The sequence below is a fragment of the Remersonia thermophila genome, chromosome 4 (assembly GCF_042764415.1).
Source record: "Remersonia thermophila strain ATCC 22073 chromosome 4, whole genome shotgun sequence".
Taxonomy (NCBI): domain Eukaryota; kingdom Fungi; phylum Ascomycota; class Sordariomycetes; order Sordariales; family Chaetomiaceae; genus Remersonia; species Remersonia thermophila.
The window spans coordinates 61,966-84,290 of NC_092220.1; the positions used below are offsets into that span (position 1 = coordinate 61,966).

The following is a 22,325-nucleotide window of genomic DNA, read 5'->3' on the forward strand; positions in this document are numbered from 1 at the left end:
GTTCACACTGAGACGCGTGCAAGAGAGCTGAAGATTGGCAGCGGCTGGGGCTTGGAAGTTTTCTGGGTCAAGGTTCTTTTCTGTTTTACACTTGCATACACTTCTCTTTTTCCCGGGGAGCCAGGCCCCTTCTCGTTACCCACCATATCCCTAAGGAGGGTTCGCTGCCACGTCACCAATCTCCATCTCGGCCTCGCCCCGTCTAGACACGACGAGGAACCGCACCTGCGACGCCATGGAGAAGACGTCGACGCCCAAGTCCACAAACCTCTTCGAAGTTTATCTTCGGCTCCGGCCGCCGCAGCAGGGTGGAGCTGGTGCTTTGGGGGATCGGTTCTTGGCAGTTGAGAAACCTGACGATGGCACTGAAACACCCAAGCACATCACCTTGAACCCGCCCCATGACCGCCGGCGCGCCATCGAGAAGTTTGCTTTTACCCAGGTGTTTGAGGAAGATGCAACCCAGCTTGACGTGTTCCATTGCACTGGCATCGCCAACCTGATCAAAGGAGTTCTGGCCCCTTGCGGCGGCGATGGAACCGACGCGTTGCTCGCGACGCTGGGTGTCACGGGGTCCGGCAAGGTTGGTCAACGACGCCTCGATTAGCATGACTCCCGTGGTGTTGCTAACTGACCCCAAACAGACACATACCACCTTGGGATCACGGTCGCAGCGAGGCTTGACCCAGCTTTCGCTCGACGTCATCTTCCGGTCCCTCGGCGACAATCTGGCCGACTGCGACTCGAATCCCAACCTCGAGCAATCGCTTCTCGCGTCTGACCCGTCCGAGGCCGTCCTCTGCTCTGCGCCCAACTTCATCGACAGCATGTATTCCGACCCATCGGCCTCCTTTCGCGCCAGCTCGAGGGCAACGACACCAGCGCTTGTAGGGCAAACCCTGTCTTGTGCTACTACCGATCCTCATGAGGAAACGCGAGGTCCGAGTGGACCACCGCCACTATGTTTACATCAGCAAAGTGTGCGGATTGTCGGCCGGGAGGACTCTGTTGCGCCGCACACGCCCCCGTCCGCATAGCGCGCGGGCAGTACGGGTGCGCCGCGGCAAGGCCCGCATCGACCCAAGCATTTTATGGCGCCGACCGCCTCCATGCGTCTGAAGAAGGGTACTAAATTTGCGTTTTATCCACAGGGCGACTCCGTGGGCCCTGGACAAGGCCCGCCGCGCCGGCTGTTTCGACCGTCAACATTCCCGCAGCAACCCGACGTTAGCGCGCTCTCCGTGTCCTGCGACCCTTCGGCTGAGTATGCCATTGTCATCTCCATGTACGAGGTCTATAACGACCGCATTTTCGACCTGTTGACGCCTCCCGTCAAGTCGGCAGGAACCAGGGAATACCGACGCCGCCCGCTACTCTTCAAGTCGACCGAAGCATCTCCAGACCGCAAAGTTGTGGCCGGGCTGCGCAAGGTGATCTGCGGAAACCTCCAGCAGGCATTGCTGGTCCTCGAGGCTGGTCTCCATGAGCGGAGGGTCACGGGGACCGGTAGCAACAGCGCAAGCTCACGCAGCCATGGGTTTTTCTGCGTCGAAGTGAAGAAGCGCGGCAAAAGCAGCCGGAAGCGAGGTGCTGAAATGCCTTGGGGCGGTGCTGCTTTCACTATTGCCGACCTCGCTGGTAGCGAGCGCGCAAGGGATGCAAAGACGGCCGGCGCCACGCTGGCCGAAGCGGGAAAGATCAACGAGAGCTTGATGTACTTGGGCCAATGTCTGCAAATGCAGAGTGACGCTGCGACCAAGGACAAGGTAAGCGCCCGCGGATCAAACCACCCGTGGACAGAAAAGATGGGTGCTAACCTGACGGCAAGCCCAATCTAGTTCCGTTCCGGCAATGCAGGCTGACGGAGCTTTTGTTCTCCAACTGCTACCCCTCAGCCTCTACCATCTCGGCTGGTAGACATAGAAACCCACAGAAGGCCGTCATGATCGTCACAGCCGACCCGCACGGCGACTTCAACGCAACCTCACAAATCCTCCGCTACAGCGCCCTAGCTCGGGAGGTCACAGTCCCACGCGTCCCCAGCATAACGCAGACAACCCTTATCGCAACGGCCCAAGCGTCTCAACATCCATCCAGTCCCCTTGTGTCGCCGACCACGGCACAACCCTTTTCTTCCATGGCCGACGGCTCGCTGGCCTACCCTCAGCTGATGACTTCGCCGAATATTGTTCGCAACGTCTCACCCATGAGCAACGCCAGCGACACGCACCGGTCGACCATGGAAGCTGCCGCGCTAGAAATAGCCCGCCTCTCAGAAGAAGTCGAACATCTACGCCGCGCGCTCGACGCGGAGCGGGCCGCGCGCGAAGAAACCGAGGCGCACCTGCTCTCGATGGAGGACCGCATGATCGAGCTCGAGCAGGCGGTCCGCGAGGACTGCGCTGCCGAATTTGAGCAGCGCCTCGAAATCGAGATGGCGCGATGGCGCGCTACGCTACAAGTCGAAATGGAGCGCGGCGAAGAGCACTGGGGCCGTAAGATTGAGGTGTTTGAACGCAGCATGGGAATTGTCAACACGGGTGCCGACGACGCGGACGATGAGGACAAGGAGAACGTGCTCGTCGAGGATGCCAATCAGGAGCTGGAACGTCTGCGAAGGGAGAACGAGCTGTTGCGCCGTGAAATTGTCGACCTCAGCCCCACCAAGCGGCTTCCCCTGCGGGAACGCGGGAGTGACGCGAGCACGGCACTCTCCAAGGCCAGCAGGCACGGCGCAGCTGAAACGGGGAGCCCGAGAGCCATGTCTCGGTCGGCGCGCGGTTGCGGTCCTTCAGCTCCCTTGGACGACGAGGCCAGTTTGTTGCTGAAGCTGGAGAAACTCCGCGTGAGTGACAACCAGGCGTCGGGGCGCGGCGCGGTTGCCAGCGGCGGATCAAGCCCGCGGAAAGTGCGCCGGCTGCCGGGGAAGAGGTGGAATGTGGGGGGGGATGACGACGTGTTTTAATAATACTTTGCTGGGCGCTCTTTGGACTTGGGGGTACGGCATGGCACGGCATGGCACTAGAATTGTTGCGAGGGCCTAAAATGATGATACCACTGGCAAGGACAGGTTTACTAATTTGGCGGTTTACGGCTCATGCTCTCAGATATCAGAAGTCATTTCCCTTTTTTTCGTTTTCTTTTTTCCTTCTTCTTTCTGATGATATGATACCTATCTCCCGTTGTAATACTAGTCTTCTCTGGCCCAACACTCTACTTGGCTGGCATTCGGTAGGACAAAATGCTGTTGATTGTAACTCCCGGACAGCCACAAAGTTAACGTAACCCAGGACAGCCACCAACTGCGGTTCTGTCGGTCCTCTTGTCGCCGCAGATGTACCCGACCGAGCAGGATGAAACCGGTGGACACCACAACGCCAAGGTCATGACGATGGCGCTCCGGGAATTCAGCACTCTGGCTCCTGGACCTGCCGCTTACGGCGAGACATGCACCCAGAAAGAGGGCACCATCGCTCACCATTCAACTCGAGAATATCACACCCAAAACCGGTCGTCCTCTGGGCCGCCCCGGTCCATCGAGCCACTCACAAGACATAACCAATATATTTCTCTCAATCTTCCACCCATCCGTCGCTCCCTGAGCCTGGGAACCGAGGCGCTGCAGTGTCACCTCACGCTGACGTTTTTAGCCGGATGTGGGTTGGCGAGTTGGTCAGTAGCCTCCAGGAGGGTCTCTCAAGCCGCGGGGCCAGGTTCCGGGAATTGCGACCATGGATGATGTAGTGGAAACATGTGTTGTGGTTGCTAGGAACAGGCCCTTCTATCTATCTGTTTCGGAAAACTGCGTGGCACTTTTGACCGGAGCAATCGGCGCGAGGAGCGCACACACGTACCATCCTTTCCTCGTGCCGTTTCCCAGGTGTTCTCACGGGTCCTGACCCCACAAAACGAATGGTTTGCTCATGAGCCAAGTCAGACAAGCGGAAAGGGTCCCAACAAAGTTGCTAACAGGACGGAAGTGGATCCGACATTTCGACCTGGCATCTTGGGTGTGAGACGGGGCCCTGGCAGAGAGGCATCGAGAGAGAGAGCACCCCAAAATGGCGCAAGGTCCGGCAGACGACCAGTTTGGGCCACCGTGGAGGCGGCATCTGGTGGCTCTCGGCGACGACTTGTCGGCAGTCAGCAGCCAGGCCATAGCCAACGTACCTTCAGTAGCCCGAAGCATCGATGGCCTGGAGGTCCCAGGAGAGGAGGGCCCCGGCGCTATCCACACCTGGGACGACAAGATCGAGTCGGTAGTCGAGGCTCTGGATGAGCTGATATTGTGAGTGACTACGCATCCCAGCGGGGAGGTGGATGAGGGCGGCGTGGACTGGGAAGCAAACGGAGATATCGCTGACCAGCCGCTCGAGAGCAGACAAAGTCCCAAAACGGCCGACACGCAGAGCCCGGGGACACCGTGGTTCCCGGACCACCGCGACGGGTACACCGAGACAGCGCTGTCGTCGCCGCTTAACTCGACTTGTCCGGTGCCGCGAGCGGGGCCGGCCCCATCGAAAGTAAACCCTCCGAACATGGCCGTCGCGCATGTCGATGAGCCTCTACCACCCTTCTCCAGCAGTCCTAAGCTAAGCAAGGGGGAAGCGCATGGCACCACGGGCAGAGGAAAAAATGACGATGACATCCACGACCCGGACTCAACGGTCCGGTTTCTCTTAGACAAGCAGCTTTCCCCGATCCACGACCACCCCTATTCCAGCCGGTACTATTCGAGCTCCCGACCGGGCAACCTCTCCTCCTCAGGGGCTGGGCCAGCCGCCCCGACGACAGCAACGACCATCGTCTACTCCCCGATGCGAGTCAGCGCCCAGAAGCCGCCGCCGTCGGACGTGCAAGTGTTGATGCTGTCGTGGGCGTCAGTACAGGGCTCTCGTGGACTCCCCACCGCCGATAGCAGCATCACCCTCGACGCAGACCCCGACCGCGAGGCGTTGCGTACGCGACTCAAGTCTCGCGGGTACCGTGTGCAGTGTCGAGCCGTGCCAGCCGACGACTACCCGACGGCCGCCGTCGAGACCATCCTGGACCGGTTCCTAGAGCGGTCAACGCCGGATACCCTACTTGTGGTGTACTACCGTGGGTTTGGGTGCTTGGATCGTGAAGGGAGGATGGTCTTTTCGAGGTGAGCCAAACCCCAAAGCAGGCTCCCTTTTTGAAGATGCATCCGGTGAGGTTTGCCGGAATAGGGAACGCAGCTCACGCCTGTCACGTTCGAACAGCGGCCCTGGACCCGACGCGAGCAGCTTCTTCTGGGACGACGTGCGCGATCCCATCATGCAGGTTCCCGGGGACGTTCTGTTTGTGTTCGACTGCACCGCGATGTTGGGCACGACATCGGAGCAATGGGAGATGCGGGTTGAAGCTGGCATGGCGTCCTCAGCATCCACAAAGCAACTGCTGGGAATCTGCGTACCACCAAACCACTCATCCCGCGAGGGCCGTGGCCACGTCTGCTCAAGCCACGTCACACAATCCCTCTGCCGGACGCTCGACCGCATCATCGACGTCCCGGTGCTATCGGTGCACCGTTTATGCTCACTGATGAGAGAGGACCTGCGAGGGACAGACTTGGCGTCAAGGGTGTTTGTCAGCCAGCTCGGAGGAGGACAGCTTCTGGATATTTATCTGCCCTGGCTGGCCGGGTCGCCACGACCGCCACAGAGACAAAACACGACCTGGTGGTAGAGCAAAAGCGCTCATCGTAGAATACACACCAAGAGGGCACTTGAATTCATAGGACTCTCACAACGTTGCTGGTAGGTTCCCACCAGCTCCACCATCCCGGTCCTCTTTCGGCTCCTCGTTTTCCTTTGCCATCTCCTTTTCTTTCTCCTTGATCTCTGCAACCAACTCCTTGTGGCGCTGACATGGAAGATTCAGCAACTCAGCCTTACGGACCAGATAGCCGTTGATGTAGTCGATCTCGGTCGGCCGCCCGGCTCGGATGTCTTGCAACATGGAGCTCGTGTTGTCAGCGGTGGCTTCAGCGACGCCCGCCACGGCCGTGAGAAGCTCGCTGTCCGAAAGGGTGGCGCCTGGTGATGTCTTCGTGCTTTGTTGTAGCAATTCGCGAACGATGGCACCCGCCTCCTGGACGAGAATGCGGCGGTCGCGATCCCCCTCCTCGTCGGCGAAGACAGCGCCGTTCTTGCAGCCCCGGAGCGCCGTCAACGGGTTGATAACCGAGTTGATGACCAGTTTCGTAAGCTGGGCTTGCAAGATTTCCCCCGGCGAGAGGCGCTGCGGCCTGAGCATATGGGCTTTGAGCAGCGCATCTTCAAGAACGGTGATGCGCCGCCCACCGTGCATCTTCCGCGATCCCAAAGGGCCGCCTGCAACACTGCCGGCGATGTCGTTGTCGGCGCCGAACCTGAGAGGTCCGGGGCCAGCATGGACAATACTAAAGGGCCCCCGGCTGTAGACTCCGGCGCTGCAGATCCCAGTCCAGTACGTCGGGCGCGAGTTTGGGTCTCGGAAAAGCGCAGAGGTGACTTCGTCGGTTACTCCTGCGGGTTGTGTGTGAGACATGAAGCATATAGATGCTGTATACTTTGGTTCTTAAGACATACCCATGCCGTTCTGCAAGAACAGAATGTGCGAATTCTTGTCCAATCGATGCCGTAAAGGCGCCAGCGCCGTGATGGTGTTGTGCGCTTTGGTGGTTACGATGAGATTCCGAATCGGACCCTCTGCTGCTTCTGCTTCCTGGCTCTCCCGGTCGTAGAGAAGCTCGATTTGGACATCATGAGCATAGCTTGTTTGTCCCGGCTTGACAGAGGTGCAACAGTCTTGGTCCAGGGGTGTGTACTCGATGGCACAGCCTGCCTTCTCCCATTCGGTGACCAGGCTTTTCCGGTGAAACAGCAATCTGACTGACGGCGTCGTTCGGGTCTGGCTGAGGCCTGCCAGGGCATAGGCAATGTATTTGCCTATGTTCCCGACGCCAAGAATGTGTATTCTCCTATCCATGTTTTGAGCCTGGAATGTTGAGTACAGTAGGTACAGGATGACGGTCGTTGCAGGAGAAGCACCATAAAAGCGGAAGCGAAGCGGTCCGTCCATTCCGTTGCAAAATACTGATCCTTCCCGTCTGGACGGAAAGCGCTACGTGAGGGTTAGGGTCTTGACATCAGGGGATCCTAGGCCCGGAAAACAGCATTGGACGACATCCAGCAACCAACAGCAACGGGCCGAGATGGAGTTGCCCGAGTCCCCTTTAGCTTGTCCCACTGGCCTGCTGGGAACCTGCTGCCCCGATACCCCATATGTCAGCCCACCTCCTTGAACTTGTTTTCAGCGGACCATCCAAGCGTCCAAACCTCGCCGGCAGACCGGTGTTCGCCTCGGGCAGGCAAAGCCACTCTCGCACGCAGTCCGGCACCTCCTCCTTGACATGGCTGATGCAGATGAGCGCCTGTGTGTCCAAAAGGCCCTGCACCTTGACGCGTCCTGTCTTCGCCGTAGGGCTGTCCGTCACGACAGCCCTCACCGCACCCCCATCGCCCTGGTTGGTACCGAGAGCATATGCCTTTTGCTCGCCGTAAACCAGGAACAGCATGCATTTGTCACGCACGGCGTCATCCATGCCGCCAAACGCCTCATCTAGAACCACGATATCAGGATGTTTGATAATGGCGCGCAGGAAGAGCAGGACACGTTGAGCGCTGAATGACAGTTCCCCAAACATGTACTCGTCAGGCCATGCCAACGAGGATGTGTCACCGCCAGCCTGGGCGGCACTACCAGCCGAACTGGCCTGAGCGTGTACAGCAGGGTTCAGTTCATGCTCAAACCACCTCAGCGTGGCCTCCACCTTCTCGCTGGCCTCCGCGTCGAGGTTCGGCTTGCTGCGGAACGTCTCTGCCCATGCGCTCTCGAGAACCTGACGGATCGTCAAGTTGCGCGGCATGTGCTGATGGATCTCAGGGCTCGAATGGCCGATGCGCTCCTGGATGTCCCAGAAAGTCAATGGGAGCTGGCCAGAGCCCGGATCGGGTAGTCGGCTACGGCCGAAGAGCTTGATCGGCAGGGAATACGTCTGTGGGTGGTCGGAGCAGAGGAGCGAAACCACCGTGGTCTTGCCTGAGCCGTTGGGACCAAAGATGCCCCATCTCTCGCCTCTTCGAACCGTCCAGTGAAGTCCACGCAGGCGCTTTCCATCCCGCTCTTCTGTCCAGTTTCCGAGCACGACCTTGCTTCCGTACTGGACCGTGCAGCCCTCCATTTCAACCAAGGGCTCGCGGAGATTCCCGGCGTCTGCGGAAGAAGCAACGGAGCCTGAATCGGCGACGGCTATGGAGAAGTCCTCGGCGAACCCTTCTCCGGCGATTCCGGCCTTTGTCAAGGTCCGGCCCATCTCGCTCAACGCATGCACGGGCAGACCCTCGTCCTCGGAGATCTTGCCGGCCCGGACGCCTCTCACGTACTCTCTGAGTCCGTCCATTACAGCGGCCTTGGTACCCATGAGGCCGACCTGGGCATCCGTGCGGAGGTACACCAAGTGGGTGATCCAGTCTGGCAAAGGATCTTGCGGTCGAGCGCTCAAGATCAACCGCGGACTGGCCTTTTCGGAGAGCGACTGCAGCAAGGGGCTCAAGCTTGCGACCGTTGGCGGGTCCAGACCCATGAAGGGCTCGTCAAGCAGCAAGACCTCCGGGGTCGTTAGCAAGGCGCGCGCGATTCGCGCCCTCCTGCCCTGGCCATTCGACAGAAAGGCCACCGGAAGATCCAGAAGCTCCTCCAGCCGTAGGTCCGCAACGACGCGCCGGAACAGCGCCTCGTCAACACCCTTATCGTCGGGGAGCCGGGACGGATTGAGTTGCATATTGCCCAGGAGGAAGTCACGAAGGGAAAAGTCCGTGATCTCTCTGAGCGACTCATACCGGGCCGAGAGGTAGGTCGGTGCGGCTGGGCCCAGGCTTCCGGCGCCCTGGGAGTCGAAACCAACATACTGGATGGCGCGGTCGGGAGTCCGGAGGTGGTGGGGAACGTCGCCGGTGCTGAGATGGGGGAACGAACGCGCAGTCGGTGGGAAGCAAAGGTGCTGGCCCCGGAGGACTTGGAGAAAGGTGGTCTTGCCGGACAGCGAGGGCCCGACAACGCACCAGTTATGCGGCGTGCGGCTGCGAGCTGGCAACTCAAAGCTGAGACCCTGGAAGAAGGCCGGGTTGGGATGTGGGTGAGCAGCGCCATGGTGTGTTAAAGACCCGAGAGCGCCCGAGGCCGAACTCGGTTGGTGCCGGTAGAACGTGCCATTGGCAATTCTAATCACGGGCAGCGAGCCCGTTGGGAGTCGCATTGTCGAAATAGGCGTCGAATGGGCTGGGGATACGCCATCGTCGTGGTGTGGTTTCCAGAGGGTGGATCTTGCGTTGACATCGAATCCAACCTGCCGCAAATGTTACGCCGTGACGTACGTTACCTTACTGTACCTGACGTTCCTAGTGCTCAGTCCCAGTCCCGCGGATTATGTAATCCGCTCGTTGTGGGGCCCGCTGGTCCAGCCGGAGGGATGCGGGGCTTCCAGGTTGGCTCAGCGAACGCAAGGCTGCTGGAGCCTGGCTGGGCTGCGACGTTGCAGCCGAGTAGGCATAGAGCTTCCTGGAACTGTACCCCTTCAACCACACCTGCAACGGTCCATCAGCCATTCAACCTCCCAAAGCCCACGGGCTTGCATCCCTCAATCGCCAAAACAACGCCCGAACTCGGCCAGGACTACCTATAGCATAGCTCCTCTGCCAACGATTCCCAATCTCCGCCCACTGCACATACCCTATCTCTGACACCGTTACCATTCCGCCAAGATGGTAAGCTCGCCTGTCTCGCCGATGATTCTGCCCGAGAGACGGTCTTGGAGCCTTCCAGGCCAAAAGCCTTAACCTCCTCTACCATGGGCTCCATGCTAATGACGATGCTTCCTCCGCAACCCAGTCCCTCCGCATCGTGCCCGCCGACAACCACCAAACCACCTATGGCCACATCGCTTCGCGCGGCGTGAGCGCCCCCTCCGCCCCAGGCCTTCACGACACGCTGCGCGCCGGCGTTGGCCCTTCCCCGTTCGACGGCCTCGATAACGCCAGCGCAAGCAGCCCCAAGCCCGTGTCGGCGCACCCGCTCGAGGCGAGGCTGCGGTCGTGGGAGGCGACGCGCGAGGCGCTGCGCATGGAGACGCTGAGGAGGACGTACGGAATCGCTGAGCCGGTGCGGCGGCAGATGGAGCTCAAGATTACGCGCGAGGGCGAATGGCGGCCCACGTGCCTGCGCGCGGTGCCCGGCGGCAACGGGCCCGGGGCGTCGCTGCACGAGGACATCCTCGCGGGGCGCGACGATACCATCACCTGGGAGGACGTGTTCGCGGGCGAGGAGACAAGGCCCATCGCGGGCTTCCATGACGAGATGGAGAGGAAACTGAAGATGGTTTAGTTTTCCCGGGCGAGGCCTTGGGGGTGAACAAGATCCGGGGGATGCTTTCAACACGATAATCTGATGATTGCCCTCTGTCCGTTACAAGATCGTGGGTTTTAAACGTGATTTGATGGCGGTCCGGCGAGTGAGACGTTGCCCTTACCAGTCCGCGACTGACCAGCCGCTCAACCACGGAAAGCGGACCGTCCAGAAAGCCAAGAACTCCCGGGACAGGGCTCAGGTCGACGTCGTCTTGGTGACAAGCCCATAGAATACTTTCGTTCAACCACTCAGTCGAACGTGACCGGCACCCGAGACATGTGTAATGTGTCATGTCGAATGTACCGCTCGGAAACCCGCAGGTCTTCCGTCATGTATTTGATACTCAAAAGAAGTAAAGCAACTCTGTACGCCAAAAACCCGTCCCTGTTCCCGTGTACATGAAATCCGACAAACCTCCGGCAGAAAGAAAACATCGCTTGCCTGGCCCCTCCCCTGCCCAACCTCTGGTATGCAGCTTGAATGCCGAACGACGCAAAAACAACAAATCCCAGACAGGCCAAGAAACAAACACCCTTGAAGAACAAACAAGGGAGCCCTCTGCTCCTTATAAGATGACGCAGCAACCGCTCCCCCCATCGCGGCTCCGTCCCTCTCGACCGCCGGTCTTACCCTTGGCCGTTTCATCTTCTTCCATCATCTCAGGAGGCCGGACCGACATGTGCACCACGTTGGGGCTGTCCTGGCTAAAATGGTACTCTGGGTGATGTGGTCAGCTCTCTTCTTGAGTGGCTGTCTAAACACGTGCGCACTCACTCTTTAGCTGCTCCTTGTCGTCCAGCAACTTTCCAAAATGAATCAGCCGGATGCTGCTGGGGCTCGCCGGCTTGCCCTCCCATTCTTCCCTCCACTCGCGTAAAATCAGCTCCTTGAGCTTGTACACCGAGATGCTGAACGGATCCTTCCAGCCGGACTCGTTAAGATCTGGTATGTCAACGCCGCGCTTGGTGAGGTACTTTTCGTCAATCCGATATGGGTGGCGAGCACCGGTTGGCAGGAGGAGCGTGATGGCGCACACAGGCGCTGGCGTGCTGATCTCGGCGGCTGCGTTTGCCAGGGCAGGCCCTGAGGGCTCTATTGACAGCGAGTCGTCTGGGTTGGTGCTCCCGACCGGGTGCGACGCCGGCGCGAGCGTCGTGTGCTCGGCCTTGTCTTTGGCCTTCGGTGATGTATCCGTGTCCGCTGCGGGAACGGTCGCCCATGGTGCCGCATCCCCCGACGTTTTCTGGCCTTCCGTTTGCGCCTTCGACGTCCCCTCGCCCGTCTGGTTCTCCGGCAGCGATGCTGGCGGTTGCGTGGCTACACCCTCGTTCGCGGCGTCGCCGCTGATCTTGGGTGCGGGCTCCGCCATTGTCGCAGCGGCACGGATATGTTCGAAGAGAAACGGTGCTACGGTCGCACAGCCACGGTCCCGAGCGCGTGGAATGTCGGAACAACAGAGTAGGAGCAAGCCCGCGCGTCGGTCGAGTAGCCGGCGAGAAGACGGGTCGAGGTCGCCAAGTGCAGAACTTCCAGTACCCACCGGATCGGATCGGGTGGGTAGTCCGATTCCGAGAGTCCGGAAACGGTCCTTGGTCTAGAAGGTGGTGCTTCTTCCGTAGAGCACGTGTTATCTCTCGCCCAGCGGTGAAGATTCTTCGCGGTAATCAATACGAATCGCCACAACGATGCCTATCGGATGCGCCGGAAACGCGGGCGATCGTCATGTGCTTTCCGGTGGAGGTTGGAGTCGAGGAGAGTTGTAGGTAGAGTGGAAATCGCGGCAGAATTGGCGATCAAAACAAATCGCCGAGTAGGTTTTGCCGTATGTAGAGGCGAGGAGGCTAGCAAAGGAGGAGGGTTGAGGCGTAACACAGCAGAAGGCGAAAAAAAATGATGACGGGCGGCGAAACACGCTGGTGGTTGGCCGCGAGGTTTGCTTTGAAGAGACCGGTCCCCCAAGGGCCCCGGGAGTGATGGGGGACGGAGATCGCCGGGCGACCGAGCGGGATGCCTGGAACAAGAACGGACAACGCACCGGGGGACGGTGAGACGTCAAGGGAAAAAAAAAAAAAAGGAGAGAGGGAGCACAGTCTCCAGTCCGGTATCCAGGCCTTCTCCCCGCGCCTGCAAGAGAGCTGTGCGACAGCAGGAATCTCGATGGGAAAGAAGAGGAACCTTGGCAGGAGACTCTTTTGAATGTCCTCTAACCCGCCGGGACCCCCTGGGCCAGGGTCTGAGGTGGAAGCTGAAAGCAGGGGGCAACAGATCGGGCTGGGCTGGCGGGAGCTGAGGAACTGGCAGACACAACCTGGAAACACTGGACAAAAGCCGGGCTGGACCGTGACGGCGCTCCACCGCCTCCGCTCTGGGCATGTCATACGCTATCCAGGTGGTGCACAGACCATGTGGCTGCAACTTCATTGCCTTGCGAACCTCATCTGTCCCGCAGGGAACCCCTGGAACCAAAAACAACAAGCACAAACAGAAATCCGAGGGGCAAGCATTTACCATCCAGCGGACCTCGACATGCCCACATAAAGATGCACTTCTTCCTGGCTGCTTTTCGTATCTGCCCGAAATATGGATGTTTGCCAGCGTTCCATTGCCAGCAAATGGCAGGACAACATCGTTTATCGTCGCTAATTATTACATGAGCCCCGATCTGTATCGCAACGCAAGGACAGTCGTCTAGTTCCTGGAGAGGCGTAGAATTGTCTGCTCAAAATCAGGTAGAAGTTAAAAATGACATAGTAGGGAATTGGAGAGTTCCCTTCAGCCCTCAACATCCTGGCCATAGGTCGATCATAAGTATCTGAGGGGGGCATAGATCGATTTTCTTCGACCTGGTGTGGTAGAGGAAAGTATCTTTATTCGCGGACGTCTTTAGTTATCAGAGCCAAATATAACAAAAGATGCTAGCCGGTATAGGCTCCTATATGCATGCTACCTATAGTCCCCTCCATTGGAATCTGCTTACCTTGGTAAGAGACTGAAGGCTCTACAGCTCCAGCATCTAACCTCCTGGTATCACATATCATTATTGTGCAACTACCCAGACAGGACACGAAAGTTCCTTGTTTATGAAGCAGCAGCTGGCCGCGTCGTTTCAAGCAAGCAACCGATGATTTGAGACAACGTGAAACGCAAAGCTATACAGACAACAAACTGGCGTATGACAGGTTCCATGGGGGTTGGACGCTTCGCCTGAGATAGATTGTAACAAGATGCCACTGCTCTGCTTCTGGCTTCCAGACTCTTTCGGTTGATTCCATTTCTCAGATTGGTTGTTGCTGCTGGTGATTGGAAGCTTTCTCCTAGTACCTAGGCAAGTACCTTGGGTCCTTGTTGCTTCCGGGGATGAAAGTTATGCTGGGCCTCAGGCCATGTGTTTACCGTGCCCAGGCAACCTTGAAAAATGAGACCAAACCTGCCTTTTGTAGGTGTCCTGGAAGCAAGAAGAAAGGAAAGGGGCCACTGAAGGGGATTTCATACGCAAGCAAGCCTTTTCTTTCCACATTGCTCGCTTTCATGCCAGCACAGTCCCACTATAACCGTACTTTTTGCGACCCTGCACAACGTGAGTTGGTTCCATTTCTTTCCTCCCGGCTCGATATTTGACACAATAACGACCCCAGAGCCTCGCACATTTCTTCCACGCCTCCCACCTCTCCACGCACAACCACCTCCCACCCAGTTGTTCGTCCACTCTCTCACTACCACCCTCTTCACACTTACGCAGGAGCGACAACACGTAAGAATACATTTCACTTCCTATACAACCCAAGATCTGATCTCCAACCCGTAAGTGTCATACGCACTTCGGTAGTCTGGCTGCTACCTCACTTCCCCCAAATGGCGCGGATGGTCGTGGTATTTCCAAGGCCCCATCCATGGCGTTTTGAGATTGTCGGCTGTTTCAGACCCAACCGACGATGGTGGTCGCGTTGGCCTCGCCACTCCTTCGGTTGTGGCTGCTCGCAATTACCTCACTGGTCTGGGTCTTACAGACCGAGGGTCAAACAGAAGTGCTGACTCGACTGTCTTGACCAGTCAGTCAAGAATAATCAACAAGATCATCGACAATGTATCTCGGTCGTGTCCTCATCGCCACCGCTGCCATCATCGGCATCGCTGCTGGTGTCACCGAGATCCCCCAGGATGGCGAAACCGTCACCGTCACCGTGATCACTGAGACCACGTCGACCACCACGATTGTCCCGTTCTGCGAGTCCACGCCGACCAGCTTGGTCTCGACCACCGACTATGGCACCGAGACCAGCACTCTCACAGAGACCCTGAGCAACACTTGGACGGACATTTCTTCTACGACTCTGACGACCCCGACCACGGCCTCGGAGTCATCCTTCACGGAGACCGCTTCGCCAACGACCTCTGGCTCGGACACGTTGACCACGGCCACTGCCACCGACATCAACGGTGCGGGCTGCAATGTTCCTGATATGGCTGGTGGTCTTTTCGCGGGTATCGCGGTGGCCTTGGTCATGGCACTGGCTTGAGAGCCTCAAAAAGGCCGAGTCCAAGGGAAACAAAGCATGGAATTTGGACTCCAGAAGACCGAGGACCAGACTTTCCTTGCAGTCCATGGCCTGATTTGCAACACTTAATGCGAAGAGAAGAGGAATCACATCGGGCAACAAGGTAGATGGGGATATGCTGCGGTTGGTGGATGATTTCTCATCAAGGGTCGCAATAATACAACTTCCTTACAAAACCTGGGATCCCCAATGACCACTATAAATTGCACGCCTCGGTGTGTCCCCTATCAAAAAAGAAAAAAAAGCTCCATAAGATTCTTCAAGATAAAAAAACAAATAGGAAATAGGAAAAGAAAACAAAAAGAAGAAAACGGAGGATGACATGCTCTGAGAAACGAAGCTCAAACATCACCATGCTCAACTCTGTGGACCAACGATCGGGGAATGGGCAAAGAACTGAGAATGCGCGGCGTCACCTATCATGCTGCACTTCGGATGAAGAGGACCGAGTGCGAATTGGTGACAATGATGCAAATAATTATTTCAAGATTGCCATACTTCGTCTAACGATGCAATTCTCGAAAAGAAGTCTTCAACCTTGTAACTACCACGACAAAGGTGTACCAATAGGTATAGGTATGGGTATGAAACTGAAGCAGTTACTTGTTGGGAATGTAATCTCAGCTGTGCCCAACTACAGTCATGTACAGGTAGTTTCCCGGCGTTGGGCCGTGGGGTGGTAGGAAGATGATGTGCCTGCAGATCCAAAGACGAAGCAAATATTGCTGACCAGCTGCAAGAGGGATCGCTGCGCAGGATGGTTCTCTGAATCTGATCTATCGGGCATAATACAACAAGAGTTGTAACGAATCCAATGATTCAATACCTATGTGGCCCGTCGTGGTCGTAGAGGCCCACCGATGCTCTGTTGCCTGGGCGAGAACGGGGGAAATTCCTCGGTCTGGGGGTGCAGGGCAAGTTTGTTGCGGCTTGCTCACAAGAGTACGCGATCTGACATTAAGAAGTGCGCAAGGAAAAATGAACTCGCCATGTTGCATTAACAAGAATATATATGGGCCACCTATCACTTGCACGGTGTGTATACGTTATCCCTGCTGCTAGATTTCCGCGGGCCAGGGCATCGCCTCGTCGACCTCACCGACCTTTCCTCGCATGGATATCTTCTACAACAACAAATCGCCGTTCCCTGCGACTCCCTGCGCCGGTTGATAGACCGTCTGTGGCGCATACTGGTTCACGACGTAACCGCCTTGGTTTTCGCCGCCGCTGCCTCCGAAGCTGTCGCCGTGCTCCTGAGCGCGCACGGCTTGTATCTGCGACGCAAAGTAGGCGTCGGCCTCGCTGACCGCCTTGTCGATGTTTCCATTTTGCGCCTTTTGCTGCAGCGCCAGCGCCTGGGTAGGCACGCCGACATGCCCGAACAGCACATCGTCGTCCTGGCGCTGTAGACAGGGTGACTCCTGCAGCCGGCGGGGACGGGCGTTCCGGAAGACGGTCTGGACGGGCTTGAGGTAGACGGTGGCCAGGGTGCCGACGTTGAGGCACATCTCCTCGAGGGTGGCCGGGTCGAGGCGCTCCGATTCGGCCGTGATGGCGGGCTTCTCGCCCATGACGATGCGCTTAGCGGCTTCCATGTCTGTCGACAGCAGGCGCCAGTACATGTAGGCGCGGTCGCGCAGGTCCGGATTGTCCGTCTCCTCGGTGGCCCACTTGAGCACCTTGGGCACAAGGTCCTGGCCCTTGGTGGGGCGCTGGATGAACAGCTTGACCGTGGCGGTCAGCAGGGCGAGCTGTACCTCGACAGGCTCTTCGGCGAAGGAGAAGAGGAAGTCTTCGAGCAGAGCGTCCGAGTTCTCGATGCGGCTGGCGTATTGGCCAATGACCCACACCATGGCTGCTTTGGCCTCGGGCTCATCCAGCGAGTCGAGGTGCTCGCAAAGGGTCCCGATGATGCCCTCGTACTGGTTGGGATACTTGCGAAAGATGTTCCGGATCACGACCGTTGCCTCCTGAACGATGTACGTCACCTTGGTGGCAACGAGCTCGAGCAACAGATTGATGCACCGACGTGCCGCCGGCTCGATCTTGATGGCCAGCTTGCCAATGGCGCGCACCGCCTTGCGCACAAAATGCACGTCGATCTCGGTCGCGTATTCGCGCAGCTCGGTCAGAACCTCGTCAATGTTCTTCTCGTTGGCGAGCATAAAGATGAGCTCGAGCTTGGTGACCTTGACGTAGATGGGGTCGTTGTATTTGCAGAAGAAGACGCGGATGTCGTTGCGCAACACGTCGGGCCGTCTTTGAAGAATGAGAAGGGCGTTACGGAGCGCGAGATACTGGACCTCGGGGCCTTTGGCAAGCAACGTCACTAGGGGTGGCGAGAGCTTCCGGCACAGGGCCGAGATCTGCTTCCGGTCCGAGATGTAGTTCATGAGGTAGAGGATCACGCGTATGCACGTGAGCACGACGGCCGAGTTGGAGTGCGAAAGACGCGGCGCTATGCGCTCGGCGAGGAGCGCCGCCTCTCCGGAATCCTGCGGCACGTACATCATGAGGGCCTCGAGGATGTACGTCTGGCCCCACTCGGAGCAGTCTGGCAAGATGGCGACCATCTTGGAGGCGTTGCTGTAATCGATGGTGAGCTTGATGGCGTCGCTCCGCTCCCAAATGTCCATGAGGCTAGCCAGAGCGCTGGCCACGACGGTTGGGTTGTCGTCCCGCAGCAGCCCGTTAAGCCTGTCTATAAAGTCGGACTTCTCCACCATGTGCCGGTCGTGGTCGTACAGCTTGGCGACGCAGTATGCCGCCGTCTTGCGGACGTATGGATCCACGTCGCGGAGGAGATGTCGGACGATAGGTACCGTCGCGTCGACGAACTCGCGCACATGGATGTACGAGATGGTCCTGAGCGCCAAGGCCCGGATGAGCGGGTTGGCGTCTTCGCAGTCCTGCGACTTGTCAGCAACCCGCTCCAAGACACAGCGGGCAACCGGAGGGGATATTCACGGACATGTTGCAGGAACGGGATGGCTTTTACTGCCACGTCGGGGCGCATCCTCGCGTAGTTGACCAGGTAGAGAAAGCACCTAGGCGTGGTCCGTCAGCGTTCAGAGGCCCCTGGAGCAGGAGAGGGAGACGAGGCTGGCCGCGCACATCTTCTTGATCTCGAGGTTCTGGATATTCATGCAGGCGACGACGTCGGGAAACAGGGCAACCATGTCGTTGTTGCTCATGGTCATGTTGGCGACGATTTTCTTGAGGGCGATCCGCTTTGCCGTGTGATACTTGTCCTTCTTGCCGCCGTTGTTGAGCTCGAAGCGCAGCTCGGCGACTTTGCCCTGCATCGTTACACGCATTGGTGAGTGAAAGGACAGAGACATATAGGCGAGGTACATGACGACACCGGCGGGCGCGGAGCTCTGGGACAAGGTGCATTCTGGCTGGACGAGAAAGGCCCTAGGCCGGACGGAGGGGACAAGATTGGGCGGCGAGGACGCGAGCAGACGTTGCGGCGGAGAAACCGCATCGATGCCGGTGGTGAGCATTTAGGCCAGAGTGGGCGCTGGTTGACACTCGCCAAGAGGGTACAGTACCAAGGTAGCACATCGAATGGTCGGGGAAAAAAACGAGGGGCGAGGTCAAGAACATGGCGACCTCTCGACATCTCCGCGCCATCCATCACCCTCGCCCAACCTTGGAGCACTGAGAGCGAAAGACCGGACAGAGAAAGAGCTTACCCGAGCAAACAGCTTCGAGTCCCCCCCTGATTGAACGGCCGACATTTTGTCCCCTTGGTGTCGTCTATGCCCTTATCTTCCGGCGAGGGTCGACTCGGTGAGGCTCGATGCTTGCGACGCCGGGTTGGTCGGATTGGGCCCCGCGGGTCAACAGCGCGGGAGGAAAGTCGGCGTATTTGGAGCCGCGGTGGTGAACACGGGATGTCTCCCTGTGGTTCGTCAATGGGCGTGTCTCGCTCAGCGGATCTATCGCGAGCCGCCGGGTCGCGGAATGCGGATGCTTCGTCCCCTTGCCTGTCGCGTCTTTACGGCGTTCGAGATGGCCTGTGGCGGGCAGCGCTCGATGTTCCAGGAGCTCGACTGGTTGCTACAAGGCTGAGGATGTTTGGCGCGCGTTCGAGGCGACTTGGGTCCGTCAATGGCTCCATACAAAACACATCGCGTCGATGGTGAAGTCGAAATGGGATCATGGGATCCAATGCGTTGGATGGGAGGTCCATCCCGTCAGGACTTTGTTGGACCCCCCGGCCCCGGTTGCTGATCTGGTTCCCCTCCACCCCTGAACGGGAAGGCCACAGGGGAGCGGCGCCTTTCTAAGTGGGGCTTGGGAAGCTTCCCCCCCGGGCCCTATCCGTTGCAGCCTCCCGGGTCGCACCTCGTAACGTAAGGTAACTTGGGTACTGCGTAACTAACCACCAGCTTTCAGCAACCGACTGTGCAGCGTGGCGTGGACCTACCTCCCAACTTCACCCTACTCTGTAACATCGCCAACTTCAACATCTGCAGCTCACCACGACGCACCATCACATTCCGTCGCCCCGCAACGGCCCTGATCTGATCCAACCTATGTCCGCATCCACATCCGTGTCATCCCCGACAATGCCTACTTGGGCCGTCCAGCTCAAGAACCCGCCGCCATGCAGGTCCAAGCAGCCCGGCATCCCTGACCCGCCTGGCTTCCCGTCGTCCCAGACGCCAACTAGCTCCAAGGCATGCCTGCCCGTCGTCCATTTCACCCATTCACGAGCTCGCGCTCCTCGCTCAGGCGCTGACACTCCGATTTCGCGCAGAAGAAGGATGCCAAAGACTCCAAAGCGGCCCAGCGCCAGGCGCCGACCCCCGAAGAGATGGACACGCTCAAGCTCAAGAAAGCCTGGGAGGTGGCCCTGGGTCCCATCAAGAGCCTTCCCATGACGGCCATCATGATGTACATGTCGGGCAACTCGCTCCAGATCTTCAGCATCATGATGGTTTTCATGGCCTTCAAAAACCCCATCATGGGCATCCTCGCCACGAACCAGGCCTTTGAGCGCTTCGAGACCGAGACAAACCGCGCGAGGATGCTGCAGGTCAAGATTGCCTACGTCGCCATGCAGCTGGTTGCCCTGGCCTTGGGGATATGGAAGGTGAACAAGATGGGATTGTTGCCGTGCGTCGAGCCCACCCCGAGATCCAGATCAACGTCGAGGTGCGAGTCGTTGCTGACAACAGCCCAGGACAACACGGTCCGACTGGCTCGCCTGGGAAGAGCGCCGCGAACCTCTCGAGCATGCAGTGCCGGCGCTGTAGCGTTCTTTCGATGATTTCGCGGGCGGAACAGCATCAGCGGGCCAACACGCCTCAGCCTGGCCAGAAAATTTCGGCATTGTACAGTACGGCGGCGATTTTTTTTCTCCACAATCCTCCCTTGGGGCTACCCATCAGCCCATCAATTCGACTCTCACGGCGCCGACTCCTGTGCCAGAAAGCCGCATTGGCTCGGCGTCCAAGGCGGTCCCCTCTGCAACCCAAGCCGCAGATTTGGGGGCCAAGTTCCATCCCTTCTTTAGTGGCGCCGCATTTCCGGAAAGGGTCGAAAGTAGGTTCCGACCTACACACATCAATGCGCTTGTCGCGTGCTCGAGAACTCGATCCACCACTTTATGATGATGTGACTCATTCAAGCCTTGTTGACCATTGCCTGCCGAAACCGCATGGCTTTCCATGCGCCGTTGCTTGGGCTTCCCGAATCCAACGTTGCATCCACGGCGCAGGAGCCGGCGTAGAGCCGACCATCTGGCCAGTTGAGTGAAAGGGTACCTGTCAAGGTCATACACAAGGCCCTCGCATATCTCCCTGGAAACAGGACGTCCACAAGCCGTCCAGGCAGCCAGGCAACCGTTACCCGCCTTGTGATTACATGCTGGGAGAGCAGCGGGCTGTGCTGCGGTCGCTGGGCGTGTCAATGTTTAAAGTTGAGCCCGTCCCAGACTTTGGCGTTTAATCGAGGCCTCTGCTGTCCGCCTTATTTCACACTCTGGTCGTTACAAGTTTCGTTCATCGTCTCCGAAGCGCCCCGCGTGAACCATCCTTGGAGCCAACATGACCGTTTTAAAGCCCATATCTCTCGGCTTCCGGGTCCTCGAAGTAATTATGCCTCTGCTTGCCTGTCATGAGATTCTCTCGTCATCACGCGCCAATTCTAACCGCATGATGTAACAACAGTTCCTCATGGCCCTCACCGTCCTCGCTCTGGCTGCCGACTTCATTCGGAAGCAAGTCCTCGGCTCGGCCCCCGTGACCACCCGGTACACCACCTTCACCGGTGGATTTGGTATGATTGTGTGCGGCGTGACGGCCGCCTCGGTGCGCTTCTCATTCATTCCTGGTCTGGTGGCGCTGGGGCTGGACGCGCTGGCTGGGCTGTTCTTCCTCGGCGGTGGCATCGTATGTCCCCCCTCCCCCCCCTCCCCCCCTGAGCCCTCGTCTCTCCTCAAGGCTCGAGATGCTGACCGAGCTCCTCCTTTGTCGCTCCAGGCCTGGGCCTACGGCCTCCGCAACGTTGATGGCTGCACCAACGACTTGAACATGCTCAATAACCATCTGCTCAACCGAGGAAGCGTGCAAGTGGGTGACGAGACGGGCTACGGCATCGTGGAGCCCGGAGATGACAAGGACCCCGGGGCGCTGTACCGCAGGCTTCGCGGCAACTGCCAGCGAGCCCAGGCTGTTGAGATCTTGCAGTTCCTTTGCTTTGGCGTGGCCACATTCCTGGCCGTCGCCGGGTTCTACATGGTGCGGCAGGGCATGACGGGCGGCTCTAGGAGGGGCGCCTATGTGGCTTGAGAGATGGGCAGAGACGGCTCATAGCAAAGCGAGCATGGGCAAGGCGGAGGAGAAGGGGCATGGTGATGCCGGGGACACGAGGCAAGACGAGTGGGGAGACACTCACTACTCGATGGTGATGGTGATAATGTGGTAAGGAATGATGACATGATTTGAAATGGGGAATAATATAAACAAGTCAGGCCAAGGTAGTAAGTATAGTAGCAGTAGAAGGCAAAAGTAATGCTAGTCTACACACATAACATGAGGGTATCCCACACAAACCAAGCAAACATCCGACCGCATCCGACATGCTTTTTTCATACCCCATGACGTTTGACGTTGCGATACCATCTCTCTCCTCCATCCAGGTCATCATCACCCGTATCATCGGGCGTTCTTCATGGGAACAACAAAGGCCATGAACGTCCCCCCCCCCCACCTCCCTTCCCAACGTGCATGCAGCAAAGCCACCAACCAGCCTGAACATCCCGCAACTCATTACCGATTCAAACCA

At 58.2% G+C, this 22,325-nt stretch overlaps 9 protein-coding genes across 9 annotated transcripts; 5 read left to right on the forward strand and 4 right to left on the reverse strand.

Annotated features, from left to right (window-relative positions):
- Nucleotides 1–235: 235 nt before the first annotated feature.
- VTJ83DRAFT_4131 (uncharacterized protein) lies at nt 236–2,965 on the forward strand (the record flags this gene model as incomplete). Its single annotated transcript, XM_071010587.1, has 4 exons — nt 236–583; nt 645–887; nt 1,152–1,766; nt 1,829–2,965. 4 exons carry the CDS (start codon nt 236–238, stop codon nt 2,963–2,965), a joined length of 2,343 nt encoding a protein of 780 aa, XP_070865581.1.
- A 1,096-nt stretch (nt 2,966–4,061) lies between these two features.
- Nucleotides 4,062–6,066, forward strand: VTJ83DRAFT_4132 (uncharacterized protein; the record flags this gene model as incomplete). The annotated part of the gene is made up of 7 exons (XM_071010588.1): nt 4,062–4,288; nt 4,382–4,959; nt 5,011–5,146; nt 5,244–5,544; nt 5,686–5,705; nt 5,762–5,780; nt 5,905–6,066. The coding sequence occupies 7 exons, from the start codon at nt 4,062–4,064 to the stop codon at nt 6,064–6,066; spliced, it is 1,443 nt and encodes a 480-aa protein (XP_070865582.1).
- On the reverse strand, nt 5,767–7,086 carry VTJ83DRAFT_4133 (uncharacterized protein; the record flags this gene model as incomplete). Its single annotated transcript, XM_071010589.1, has 2 exons — nt 5,767–6,530; nt 6,594–7,086. 2 exons carry the CDS (start codon nt 7,084–7,086, stop codon nt 5,767–5,769), a joined length of 1,257 nt encoding a protein of 418 aa, XP_070865583.1.
- Nucleotides 7,087–7,240: 154 nt separating this feature from the next.
- Nucleotides 7,241–9,322, reverse strand: VTJ83DRAFT_4134 (uncharacterized protein; the record flags this gene model as incomplete). Its single annotated transcript, XM_071010590.1, has 1 exon — nt 7,241–9,322. The coding sequence occupies one exon, from the start codon at nt 9,320–9,322 to the stop codon at nt 7,241–7,243; it is 2,082 nt and encodes a 693-aa protein (XP_070865584.1).
- A 505-nt stretch (nt 9,323–9,827) lies between these two features.
- Nucleotides 9,828–10,446, forward strand: VTJ83DRAFT_4135 (uncharacterized protein; the record flags this gene model as incomplete). The annotated part of the gene is made up of 2 exons (XM_071010591.1): nt 9,828–9,830; nt 9,955–10,446. The coding sequence occupies 2 exons, from the start codon at nt 9,828–9,830 to the stop codon at nt 10,444–10,446; spliced, it is 495 nt and encodes a 164-aa protein (XP_070865585.1).
- Nucleotides 10,447–11,035: 589 nt separating this feature from the next.
- Nucleotides 11,036–11,839, reverse strand: VTJ83DRAFT_4136 (uncharacterized protein; the record flags this gene model as incomplete). Its single annotated transcript, XM_071010592.1, has 2 exons — nt 11,036–11,187; nt 11,245–11,839. 2 exons carry the CDS (start codon nt 11,837–11,839, stop codon nt 11,036–11,038), a joined length of 747 nt encoding a protein of 248 aa, XP_070865586.1.
- Nucleotides 11,840–16,150: 4,311 nt separating this feature from the next.
- On the reverse strand, nt 16,151–18,769 carry VTJ83DRAFT_4137 (uncharacterized protein; the record flags this gene model as incomplete). Its single annotated transcript, XM_071010593.1, has 4 exons — nt 16,151–17,935; nt 17,998–18,073; nt 18,141–18,325; nt 18,725–18,769. 4 exons carry the CDS (start codon nt 18,767–18,769, stop codon nt 16,151–16,153), a joined length of 2,091 nt encoding a protein of 696 aa, XP_070865587.1.
- Nucleotides 18,770–19,570: 801 nt separating this feature from the next.
- Nucleotides 19,571–20,293, forward strand: VTJ83DRAFT_4138 (uncharacterized protein; the record flags this gene model as incomplete). The annotated part of the gene is made up of 3 exons (XM_071010594.1): nt 19,571–19,714; nt 19,795–20,153; nt 20,221–20,293. 3 exons carry the CDS (start codon nt 19,571–19,573, stop codon nt 20,291–20,293), a joined length of 576 nt encoding a protein of 191 aa, XP_070865588.1.
- A 792-nt stretch (nt 20,294–21,085) lies between these two features.
- Nucleotides 21,086–21,829, forward strand: VTJ83DRAFT_4139 (uncharacterized protein; the record flags this gene model as incomplete). The annotated part of the gene is made up of 3 exons (XM_071010595.1): nt 21,086–21,130; nt 21,209–21,430; nt 21,521–21,829. The coding sequence occupies 3 exons, from the start codon at nt 21,086–21,088 to the stop codon at nt 21,827–21,829; spliced, it is 576 nt and encodes a 191-aa protein (XP_070865589.1).
- Nucleotides 21,830–22,325: the final 496 nt, after the last annotated feature.